The sequence below is a fragment of the Mauremys reevesii genome, linkage group 22 (genome assembly GCF_016161935.1).
Source record: "Mauremys reevesii isolate NIE-2019 linkage group 22, ASM1616193v1, whole genome shotgun sequence".
NCBI classification, from domain to species: Eukaryota; Metazoa; Chordata; order Testudines; family Geoemydidae; genus Mauremys; species Mauremys reevesii.
Genome location: NC_052644.1, coordinates 22978014 through 22990271, shown reverse-complemented (window position 1 = coordinate 22990271; position 12258 = coordinate 22978014). Strand labels below are relative to the sequence as shown.

The 12258-nt window shown below is 70.4% G+C and overlaps 1 protein-coding gene across 1 annotated transcript in view; it reads right to left on the bottom strand.

The window, feature by feature from the left end:
* Positions 1-3310: 3310 nt before the first annotated feature.
* The window catches only part of NDUFB11 (NADH:ubiquinone oxidoreductase subunit B11), an 11299-nt gene continuing 2351 nt past the window's right edge, over positions 3311-12258 (bottom strand). Inside the window, exons 2-3 of the mRNA XM_039510558.1 lie at positions 5368-5498; positions 3311-3497 (exon numbers count right to left, since the gene is read on the bottom strand). Coding sequence (XP_039366492.1) covers positions 3368-3497; positions 5368-5498 — 261 coding nt within the window. The 3' untranslated portion in view covers positions 3311-3367. The remainder of the gene's footprint in view (positions 3498-5367; positions 5499-12258) is intronic.

The window sequence follows — 12258 nt, the reverse complement described above, 5'->3', positions numbered from 1 at the left end:
GCAGACCTGGGGAGCCCAGGGCTGGGTTATGGGGGCCTGCAGTCAGAAGTGGGGGGGGCACCAGCAGAGCTGTGGGTCAGGAGTGGGGGGCAGTGGGGGGGACACTCTGGGGGCAGGTTGTGGGAGGGCTGCCATGATGTGCCCAGTCGCCCCTCGGGAGGTTCGGTTCCCCATGAATATTTCAGCGTCTGCCGCAGGCGCCGGGAGAAGGAAACATCTCGCTGCGGACTTGAGTCTGCCACGGACCCCCCCGCCCCGCAGTGCTGCTGGTGCCCCTCACTCCCGCCCCGCAGCCCCCAGCCCCGCCCAGCGCCCCCACCCCCACAGCGGAGCTGAGCCGGATCAGGGTCCCAGGTGACTCCACTTTGCCTGGCCCAGGGCACCTGGAATCCCCAAGGGGGCACCTGTCCCGCAGGCCCCCCCCCCGGAGTTAACAGGGAAAATCTCTACCCAGCCCCCAGCACCGATTCCCATATGGCCCATCCCAGGCTGACTCTCCCCCAACCCCACAGCTCCCCCATTGGCCAGGGCAGGCCCTGAGCCTGGGCAAACGAGGTGGTTCTGGGCCACAGCCACCTCTGGGGCAGAGCAGCTGGGAACAGCCCCACACACAACCCTGCCCGGGGGTGGGGGCTCACCCACCCTGACATGCAGCCACCTCTGGGGCAGAGCAGCTGGGAACAGCCCCACACACAACCCTGCCCGGGGGGGCCTCACCCACCCTGACATGCAGCCACCTCTGGGGCGGAGCAGCTGGGAACAGCCCCACACAACCCTGCCCGGGGGGGCCTCACCCACCCTGACATGCAGCCACCTCTGGGGCGGAGCAGCTGGGAACAGCCCCACACAACCCTGGCCGGGGGGGCTTCACCCACCCTGACATGCAGCCACCTCGGGGGCGGAGCAGCTGGGACCAGCCCCACACACAACCCTGCCTGGGGGGGGCCTCACCCACCCTGACATGCAGCCACCTCTGGGGCAGAGCAGCTGGGAACAGCCCCACACACAACCCTGCCCGGGGGGGGCCTCACCCACCCTGACATGCAGCCACCTCTGGGGCAGAGCAGCTGGGAACAGCCCCACACAACCCTGCCTGGGGGGGCCTCACCCACCCTGACATGCAGCCCCCTATGGGGCGGAGCAGCTGGGAACAGCCCCACACAACCCTGCCCGGGGGGGCCTCACCCACCCTGACATGCAGCCACCTCTGGGGCAGAGCAGCTGGGAACAGCCCCACACACAACCCTGCCTGGGGGGGGCCCTCACCCACCCTGACATGCAGCCACCTCTGGGGCAGAGCAGCTGGGAACAGCCCCACACACAACCCTGCCTGGGGGGGGCCCTTACCCACCCTGACATGCAGCCACCTCTGGGGCGGAGCAGCTGGGAACAGCCCCACACAACCCTGCCCGGGGGGGCCTCACCCACCCTGACATGCAGCCACCTCTGGGGCAGAGCAGCTGGGAACAGCCCCACACAACCCTGCCCGGGGGGCCCTCACCCACCCTGACATGCAGCCACCTCTGGGGCGGAGCAGCTGGGAACAGCCCCACACACAACCCTGCCCGGGGGGGGGGCCTCACCCACCCTGACATGCCGCCCCCTCTGGGGCCGAGGAGCTGGGAACAGCCCCACACACAACCCTGCCTGGGGGGGGCCCTTACCCACCCTGACATGCAGCCACCTCTGGGGCGGAGCAGCTGGGAACAGTCCCACACAACCCTGCCCGGGGGGGGGCCTCACCCACCCTGACATGCAGCCACCTCTGGGGCAGAGCAGCTGGGAACAGCCCCACACAACCCTGCCCGGGGCGGGGGCCTCACCCACCCTGACATGCAGCCACCTCTGGGGCGGAGCAGCTGGGAACAGCCTCACACAACCCTGCCCGGGGGGGGCCTCACCCATCCTGACATGCAGCCACCTCTGGGGCAGAGCAGCTGGGAACAGCCCCACAACCCTGCCCGGGGCCTCACCCACCCTGACATGCAGCCACCTCTGGGGCAGAGGAGCTGGGAACAACCCCACACACAACCCTGCCTGGGGGGGGGCCTCACCCACTCTGACATGCAGCCACCTCTGGGGCGGAGCAGCTGGGAACAGCCCCACACAACCCTGCCCAGGGGGGCTCACCCACCCTGACATGCAGCCACCTCTGGGGCAGAGGAGCTGGGAACAGCCCCACACACAACCCTGCCCGGGGGGGGGGGCCTCACCCACTCTGACATGCAGCCACCTCTGGGGCGGAGCAGCTGGGAACAGCCCCACACAACCCTGCCCGGGGGGGGCCTCACCCACCCTGACATGCAGCCACCTCTGGGGCGGGGCAAGTGGGGTACAGCCCCCTATAACTCCGCTGGAGGGCTGCTCGCCCTGGGCTGAGATGCTATTTGTGGCGCAGTGAACAGGCAGCAGCAGCCGGCACTGAACAAGGGCAGAGCCAGCGGTGACGCACGAAGCCGCGTCTCAGAGAAATGGCAGAACCTCTCCTGAGGCCCAGCAGAGAAGCCAGGACTCCTGGGTTCTCTCCGCCGCCCTGGGAGGGGAGTGGGGTCTAGTGGCTGGGGGACGGGGGGGCTGGGAGCCAGGACTCCTGGGTTCTCTCCGCCGCTCCGGGAGGGGAGTGGGGTCTAGTGGCTCCTGGGTTCTCTCCGCCGCTCCGGGAGGGGAGTGGGGTCTAGTGGCTGGGGGACGGGGGGGCTGGGAGCCAGGACTCCTGGGTTCTCTCCGCCACTCTGGGAGGGCAGTGGGGTCTAGTGGCTGGGGCACAGGGAGGCAGGACTCTTGTGCTGTTGACTCTCAGCTGCTCTTCATGACTCAGTTTCCCAAACTGGGAGAGTGATGTCAGCTGGCCAAGCCGGGGGGAGGAGCAGGGCACAGAGACAGGTAGCTGTGGGGCAGGGATGAGTGGGGGACACACAGCCAGCAGCAGAGGTGCAGGGCTGGCTATGGGGCCGGGGGAGGGCACAGACCAGCGGCTGGGTGGTTCCTGTGGGTCCTGCCTTGGCCTCACGTGCAGTTCCAAAGGGCCATTCCCCTCAGCCACGGCCACCTCCTGCCCCCCCGAGCTGGGTGCTCCTGGGGACGGCTCACCCAGCACCAAGATGCAGCCACCTCTGGGGCAGGGCGGCCGAGGAACAGCCCCACAGCTCCCCCAAGGCAGAGGGAACAGGGTCAGAGCCAGAACTCAGGCCACCCAGCTCTGGGCCGCATCCGAAGGTGTCAGAGCCTCCCGCACGAGGGCTGGGGATGGAACCCAGGAGTCCTGGCTCCACCCCCCCCGCCCCACAGACAGACAGAGACAGAGGCGGGGCCAGCTGGCTCAGCAGGTTTATTCACACAGCCCTGGGGGGTGCCGGCCCAGCCCCCCTCACTCCTCCTCCTCGTCCGGCAGCACCAGCTTGCTGGGGTCGAAGTAGTTGGAGTCCAGGAGAGGCAGCCCCAGCCGCTCCCGCTCCTTCAGCAGCCGCTCGGCCTCCCGGCGTGCCCACGTCCGCATGCTGGGGAGAGAGGGGGTGAGAACTGGGGGGCCGGCGCCTCCTGCCCCATTCCCAGCCCCACCCCAAGGCCCCGGGAGCCCGGCTGGCGGTGGGCAGAGGCGACGACGGGGCCAAGGCCCTGGATCAGCGCCTGAACTAACCCGGCTGCGGCCCCTGCCCAGAGCCGCCCGGCAGCCCCCCACCCACGGGGGCAGGAGCAGCCCCCCACCCACAGGGGCAGGAGCACGCGCCCAGCAGAGCCAGGGGAGACCCGCAAAGTCAGCTTCAGCACCGAGACCAGAGATACACAACCTGGGGGGGGCTGAGGGTCGGCACTTGGGGCCCTGGCAGAGCCCCCCCCCCTCGCTCTCTGCGCCGGGAGCTGCACGGAGCTGGGAGCGGGCGAGAACTCACCCGCGAGGAATCAGCGGACGTGAGACGCGGTTCCCAGCCCGGGCAGCTGCTGGCCCAGCCGGCGCCAGCCACCTGCTCAGCCCACGGGCGGTGGGTCCCAGCTGGGGCACAGCCCAGGCTCCTCCCAGCCCAGCTGGGGGCGCTGTGGGGCATGGGGCACTGGACATTCGTGGGGCTGATTTCCTGGCCCCCGCCCCCCAGAAACAGGAGACTCCCCCCCCACACACACACTCGCCTCCCCCCAGTGTGGACATGCGCCATCAGAACAGCTGGGAGAGGGCAGAGGAGTCAGTCCTGGCCCCCAGACCCCCCTGTTCTAACCACGAGACCCACTCCCCTCCCAGCACTGGGGAGAGAACCCAGGAGTCCTGGCTCCCAGCACCCCCCCCCAATCACCAGACCCCACTCCCCTCCCAGAGCTGGGGAGAGAACCCAGGAGTCCTGGCTCCCAGCCCCTCCTGCTCTAGCCACCAGACCCCACTCCCCTCCCAGAGCCGGGGAGAGAACCCAAGAGTCCTGGTTCCCAACCCCCTCCCCCCTCAACCACTAGACCCCTTGGGATGCAGCCATGAACCCTTTCATTCTGGCCAGCAGCCCCTGGCGAGCCCCCTACACCCCATAGCGCCCCCTGCCCCAGGGGGGTCCTGGGGAAGCCGGGGTGCGGGCAGAGGGGAGCCGGGCGGCTCTTGCCCGCCTGCCAGCCGAGGGGGTATATTTAGCCCTGCGGTATAGATAGCCCCGCGTCGGAGCTGGCAGGCGGGGGGGGCAGACGCTCTGATGTGTGGGGGGAAGGGGGGGCTGCTGACGCACATGGAGCCGGCGGAAGAAAAGCAACTTACGCTGCTGCTGCTCCCGTCTGCTCGCAAAGCTGAGCTCCTGCTGCCCAGCCGCGTAATGAGCCCTGCCCCCCGGAGAACCCAGGAGTCCTGGCTCCCAGCCCCCCCTGCTCTAACCTATCAGCCCCCACTTCCCTCCCGAGCTGGGGAGAGAACCCAGGAGTCCTGGCTCCCAGCCCCCCCACTCCCCTCCCGAGCTGGGGAGAGAACCCAGGAGTCCTGGCTCCCAGCCCCCCTGCTCTAACCTATCAGCCCCCACTTCCCTCCCGAGCCGGGGAGAGAACCCAGGAGTCCTGGCTCCCAGCCCCCACTTCCCTCCCAGAACCAGGAGAGCACCCAGGAGTCCTGGCTCCCTGCTCTAACCTACCAGCCCCCACTTCCCTCCCGAGCCAGGGAGAGAACCCAGGAGTCCTGGCTCCCAGCCCCCCCTGCTCTAACCTACCAGCCCCCATTCCCCTCCCAGAGCCAGGAGAGAACCCAGGAGTCCTGGCTCCCAGCCTCCCCTGCTCTAACCTACCAGCCCTCCCTTCCCTCCCGAGCCAGGGAGAGAACCCAGGAGTCCTGGCTCCGACCCCTCTCCCACGGGCTGCCTGGGTCTGACGCCCCCCGGCTCCGGAGTCCTGCCCCACGGCCCCACTCACCCGTGCTCCGGCAGGTAGTGCACGAAGGTGGCCCCCACCACGATGCAGAGGGAGATCCCGAAGAAGAAGGCCAGACGCATGTGCCACACGTCCAGCTCGGGGTCCGGGTGGAAGCCATGGTAGTCAGGGTTCTGGGGGGCAGAGAGGGGTCAGCTGCCCACGCCGCCCCCCACAGCGCCCAGGGCGCTCGCAGCTCCCGAGGGCAATGGCCCTGCCCTCCGCCAGCTGCCCCCTGACCTGACACCCCCACCCCACCGATTCCCCCCAACGTAGCCTCCCTGTGACCCCCCCCAGCTGCCTTCCAATCTGCCTGCGACACGCCCAGACCTCCAACCTGTCACTCAGCTGCCTCTGTGACCCACAGCCTCCCCCCCAGCCTGGGGCTGCCCCCTGCCCCAGTGCCCGGCTTGTGCCACAGCTCCCCCCCCCCCCCCACCATCTGTCCGCACTGGCAATTCCCATGATCTGGTACCCACCAGCCCCGGGCAGCCCTGCCTGGAACCATTAGCGGGGCTTGGGGGGAAGACTAGGGAGCCAGGACTCCTGGGTTCTCTCCCCAGCCCTGAGAGGGGAGTGGGGCCTAGTGGGTGTGGGGGGCTGGGAGCCAGGACTCCTGGGTTCTCTCCTCGGCCCCGGGACAGGAGTGCTGCAGGGCCGGAGCTTTGCCTCGTGCTCCCTCGCCCACTCACTAGCTGGGATGAGTCAGGCGGGAAGCGGGTCGCGGCGCCCCCTCCCCGTTCACACCCCGCCAGCTGCCACCCCCCCCAGCCAGCTGCCGAGCAGAGACAGTGATGAGTGGAGAGAGCTCCAGGGAAGAGCAGGGGGGAGGGAATACTGGGCTGGGGGGGCAGCTGGGGAACAGCCGCACGGGGACGGCTCACCCAGCACTGAGATGCAGCCACCTCTGGGGCAGGGCAGCCGGGGAACAGCCGCACATAACGCTGCATAATCATTGAGCATCGGAAGTGGAACACCTGGCTACGACTGCAGGGGAACTCTGCTCCCCACAGCACGGTGCTGCCCGGCCCCGAATGCCGGGGAGAGCGCCCCCTGCCCCACTCCCTGCAGCGCCGCAGCCCCCCAGCACCCACCTGTGAGTGCCAGGGGAGAGCGCCCCCTGCCCCACTCCCTGCAGCGCCGCAGCCCCCTACACCCACCCGTGAGTGCCAGGGGAGAGCGCTCCCTGCCCCACTCCCTGCAGCGTCACAGCCCCCTACACCCACCTGTGACTGCCAGGGAGAGCGCCCCCTGCCCCACTCCCTGCAGCGCCACAGCCCCCCAGCACCCACCTGTGAGTGCCAGGGGAGAGCGCCCCCTGCCCCACTCCCTGCAGCGTCACAGCCCCCCAGCACCCACCTGTGAGTGCCAGGGGAGAGCGCCCCCTGCCCCACTCCCTGCAGCGCCACAGCCCCCCAGCACCCAGCTGTGAGTGCCAGGGGCGAGCGCCCCCGGCCCCCCTCCCTGCAGCTCCACAGCCCCCCAGCTCCCATCTGTGAGTGCCAGGGGAGAGCGCCCCCCTGCCCCACTCCCTGCAGCGCCACAGCCCCCCAGCACCCATCTGTGAGTGCCAGGGGAGAGCGCCCCCTGCCCCACTCCCTGCAGCGCCGCAGCCCCCTACACCCACCTGTGAGTGCCAGGGGAGAGCGCCCCCTGCCCCACTCCCTGCAGCGCCACAGCCCCCCAGCACCCACCTGTGAGTGCCAGGGGAGAGCGCCCCCTGCCCCACTCCCTGCAGCGCCGCAGCCCCCCAGCACCCAGCTGTGAGTGCCAGGAGAGCGCCCTGCCCCACTCCTGCAGCGCAGCCCCCAGCACCCACCTGTGAGTGCCAGGGGAGAGCACCCCCTGCCCCACTCCCTGCAGCGCCACAGCCCCCCAGCACCCATCTGTGAGTGCCAGGGGATAGCGCCCCCCTGCCCCACTCCCTGCAGCGCCACAGCCCCCCAGCACCCACCTGTGAGTGCCAGGGGAGAGCGCCCCCTGCCCCACTCCCTGCAGCGCCGCAGCCCCCCAGCACCCACCTGTGAGTGCCAGGGGAGAGCTCCCCCTGCCCCACTCCCTGCAGCGCCACAGCCCCAGCACCCATCTGTGAGTGCCAGGGAGAGCGCCCCTGCCCCACTCCTGCAGCGCCGCAGCCCCAGCACCCACCTGTGAGTGCCAGGGGAGAGCGCCCCCTGCCCCACTCCCTGCAGCGCCACAGCCCCCTACACCCCCCTGTGAGTGCCAGGGGAGAGCGCCCCCCTGCCCCACTCCCTGCAGCGCCGCAGCCCCCCAGCACCCATCTGTGAGTGCCGGGGGAGAGCGCCCCGCTGCCCCACTCCCTGCAGCGCCGCAGCCCCCAGCACCCATCTGTGAGTGCCAGGGGAGAGCGCCCCCTGCCCCCCTCCCTGCCGCGCCGCAGCCCCCCAGCACCCACCCGTGAGTGCCAGGGAGAGCGCCCCTGCCCCACTCCCTGCAGCGCGCAGCCCCCAGCACCCACCTGTGAGTGCCAGGAGAGCGCCTGCCCCACTCCCGGCAGCGCCGCAGCCCCCCAGCACCCAGCTGTGAGTGCCGGGGGAGAGCGCCCCCTGCCCCACTCCCTGCAGCGCCGCAGCCCCCCAGCACCCAGCTGTGAGTGCCAGGGGAGAGCGCCCCCTGCCCCACTCCCTGCAGCGCCGCAGCCCCCTACACCCACCTGTGAGTGCCAGGGGAGAGCGCCCCCTGCCCCACTCCCTGCAGCGCCGCAGCCCCCTACACCCACCTGTGAGTGCCAGGGGAGAGCGCCCCCTGCCCCACTCCCTGCAGCGCCGCAGCCCCCCAGCACCCAGCTGTGAGTGCCAGGGGAGAGCGCCCCCTGCCCCACTCCCTGCAGCGCCACAGCCCCCCAGCACCCAGCTGTGAGTGCCAGGGGAGAGCGCCACCCCAGTGAGCCCCTCACCACAGGCCAGCTCTATCTCTGCAGAGGGCTGCCCCCCCCCCCAAACCTGGCGGGGGGGGTTGTGTGCCGGGGGTGGGGTGGAGGGCGGCAGGCAGCACTGGGCACGCGGGGGAGGCATTCTTGACATACCGGGAGCAGGAGCTAATTATCCCCATTGTTGTCAGCCATCCCCCATGACACCGCCCCACCCCTTGCTGGGGAGGGGGCGGCCTGCCAACCCCCCCATCCCTCTCGGCTCCACAGCAAGGAAGCAGGGCTGCACCCCCAGGGCTGTAACCCAGATCCCAGCCACACTGCAGGGAGGGAGATCAAGCCACCCTGTGCCATGGGGCCTGGCCTCAGAGGTGGCTGCAATTCCTCTCTCCCGGGGCTGTGTTATGTGTGGCTGTTTCCCAGCTGACCTGCCCCAGAGGTGGCTGCATGTCAGCGCTGGGCAGGAACTAATCCAGCCAGTCCCTCTGTCCCGGCGCTCAGCGCCTAGCTACCAGTCCTCACCGCCTTGCTGGACCCCCTCCATGCTGGCGCAGCCGTGTTATTCCTGCTAGGGTGCCGGCCCAGTGCTGAGCCAGCGGGGTCACCCCCTAGTCCCCCGCACTGCTCCTGCCAGCCCTCCCCACTGTCCCTTCCCCTCGTTCTGCAGGCAGCAGCTGGGTTCTGCAGGCAGCAGCTGGATTCCCCGCCATTCGCAAGCGGATTAACACCCAAGCTGAGGAAAGGAAGTGGGGGCGCAAACCCACCGCACCAGTAGGACGAGGCCATGGTGCTGGGAAGGGAGTAGGGGCTAGTGGTTAGAGCTGGGGGGCTGGGAGCCAGGACTCCTGGGGTCTCCCCCGACCCAGGGAAGCCGTAAGGTCCATACAGGGAGATCAGACCCCGAGACAATGGCAAGGCTTGGAAGGTGCCAGCTGGATTGGGAGGCGCCCGGCAGAGCTAAAATAACCCAGCCAGGGTGGGAGGGAGCCTGCCGCCCCCACACCAGGAGTGGGAGCTCGGAGGTGCAAAGACAGCCTGGGATTGAGGACAGCCTGATTCACAGCTGCAGCAGCCACCCAGCACGTGAGTCACCACGGCTGCCTTCCTCTGGCCTCAGTGCACTGGCTCGCTGGTGCTGGGAGGCAGCCACCTCTGGGGTGGGGCAGCTGGGGAACAGCCGCGCAGGGGACGGTCCGCCCAGCGCCGCGCTGCACCCCCTGCTGGGGAGGTAGGGGATTGTCTTCAGCCCCCACCCCAGACATGCCCGTGCGGGGGAGGCGGTGTGCAGAGGCAGGCAGCCTCTCTGCCTGGACCGGGACCCGTCCCCCAAGCTCCAGGGCGGCAGACGGCATGGACCCGCCATTGGAGGGAAAGGATGGGGGGCAGGACCTGTGCAGCTGAAGCCCCCCAAACCCTGTGGAAGCTGAAGATCGGCCCCTGCCCATGCACCAGCCTGCCAAAGCCTGCGCCAACAAGGGGAGAGGCACAGGCCCCGGCAGCTCCCCACCCTCCTGCTCCAACCCACTAAACCTCTTTCCTCCCAGAGCCCGGGAGAGAACCAGGAGTCCTGGCTCCCAGCCCCCCTGCTCTAACCCACCAGCCCCCACTCCCCTCCCAGAGCTGGGGAGAGACCCCAGGAGTCCTGGCTCCCAGGCAGAGACGGGAGCCCTGGGACAGGGCCGGCAGATCCCAGGTGAATGGCAAGGAAAAGGGGGAGATTGCCACCCCCCACCCCCGATGCCAGCAGACAAAGGCCCTCGGGTGCAGCTCCTCCGGCCAGGGCTGGCTGGTAGCTGGCACCCCCCGCCCCTCAGGCATTGCCTGTGACCCACATAGTGCCAGCCACACAGGGATTACGGGTTGGGGGTGGGAATCTAAACAGGGGAACTGGGTCGGGGGGAGGGGGCTGCAGCTGCTGTGTGGGGGCTGAGTCCAGCCCGTCCATGGGCGAGGGAGAAAGGGGCTAGGGGCCAAAGGAGAGAACGAGGACTCAGGATCTCTTTGTTCCCGAGAGCCGGGGAGAGAACCCAGGAGTCCTGGCTCCCAGCTCCCACTGCTCTAACCACTAGACCCCGCTCCCCTCCCAGAGCCAGGGAGAGAACCCCAGCATCCTGGCTCCCAGCTCCCACCGCTCTAACCACTAGACTCCACTCCCCTCCCAGAATCGAAGCCCAGGCACCGAGCTCCCCCTGCGGCCAGGCTAGGAACAGCAGCCCCAGGGGTAGGCGCAGAGACACCGAACTCCCGGGCGGGGACGGGGGCTGGCAGGGAGGATGCGGTGCCAGGCCTGGGGGTCCAGGCAGCAGGCGCAGCTGTCTGAGCCGGGCGTGGCTGGGAGCCAGGGGCTGCTCACACAGGCCAAGCTCCTGGGGACTCTCACGAGGCTATGACTGAGTGCCGGCCCCAGTATGGGACAGGGGGTGCTGTGCTGCGGGGGGCTGGGCAGGGGGCGCTCTCCCCGGCAGTCAGGGGCGGGTGCTGGGGGGTGCTGTGCTGTGGGGGGCTGGGCAGGGGGCGCTCTCCCCGGCAGTCAGGGGCGGGTGCTGGGGGGTGCTGTGCTGTGGGGGCTGGGCAGGCGCTCTCCCGGCAGTCAGGGGCGGGCGCTGGGGGTGCTGTGCTGTGGGGGCTGGGCAGGGGCTGTGGGGGCTGGGCAGGGTGCTCTCCCAGCAGTCAGGGGCGGGCGCTGGGGCACTGTGCTGTGGGGGCTGGGCAGGGGCGCTCTCCCTGGCAATCAGGGGCGGGCACTGGCGGTGCTGTGCTGTGGGGCTGGGCAGGGGCGCTCTCCTGGCAGTCAGGGGCGGGCACTAGGGGCACTGTGCTGCGGGGGGCTGGGCAGGGGGTGCTCTCCCCAGCAGTCAGGGGCGGGCGCTGGGGGCACTGTGCTGCGGGGGGCTGGGCAGGGGGCGCTCTCCCCTGGCAGTCAGGGGCGGGCGCTGGGGGCACTGTGCTGCGGGGGGCTGGGCAGGGGCGCCTCCTGGCAGTCAGGGGCGGGCGCTGGGGTGCTGTGCTGTGGGGCTGGGCAGGCGCTCTCCCTGGCAGTCAGTGGCGGGCGCTGGGGGCGCTGTGCTGTGGGGGGCTGGGCAGGGGGCGCTCTCCCCTGGCAGTCAGGGGCGGGCGCTGGGGGGTCCGGTGATGAGGGGGGCTGGGCAGGGGGCGCTCTCCCTGGCAGTCAGGGGCAGGTGCTGGAGGGTGCTGTGCTGTGGGGGGCTGGGCAGGGGGCGCTCTCCCCAGCAGTCAGGGGCGGGCGCGGGGGGGTGCTGTGCTGTGGGGCTGGGCAGGCGCTCTCCCAGCAGTCAGGGGCGGGCGTTGGGGTGCTGTGCTGTGGGGCTGGGCAGGGGGTGCTCTCCTGGCAGTCAGGGCGGCGCGGGGGTGCTGTGCTGTGGGGCTGGGCAGGGGCGCTCTCCCGGCAGTCAGGGGCGGGCGCTGGGGTGCTGTGCTGTGGGGCTGGGCAGGGGTGCTCTCCCTGGCAGTCAGGGGCGGCGCTGGGGGCACTGTGCTGTGGGGGCTGGGCAGGGTGCTCTCCTGGCAGTCAGTGGCGGGCGCTGGGGCGGGCGGGCGGTGGGGGCACTGTGCTGTGGGGGGCTGGGCAGGGGGAGGTCTCCCCGGCAGTCAGGGGCGGGCGCTGGGGGCACTGTGCTGCGGGGGGCTGGGCAGGGGGCGCTCTCCCCAGCAGTCAGGGGCGGGCGCGGGGGGGTGCTGTGCTGTGGGGGGCTGGGCAGGGGGCGCTCTCCCCGGCAGTCAGGGGCGGGCACTAGGGGGCACCGTACTACAGGGCAGGTGCCAGGCAGATCCACCCGTGTCCCCTTTCAGAGGCAGCATCACCCACATGTGACCTTGTCTAAGAGTCAGAGCTGGGGAGAGAACCCAGGAGTCCTGGATCCCGGCCTCCCCCGCTCGAGGCCTCGCGCCCCAGGCTGCAGCAGCACGGGGCACCTATTGCCCTGGGTCTGATGCCCCCAGCGCGTGGGGCCTCGGCCCGGGGCCACCCAGCACGGCTGATGCTC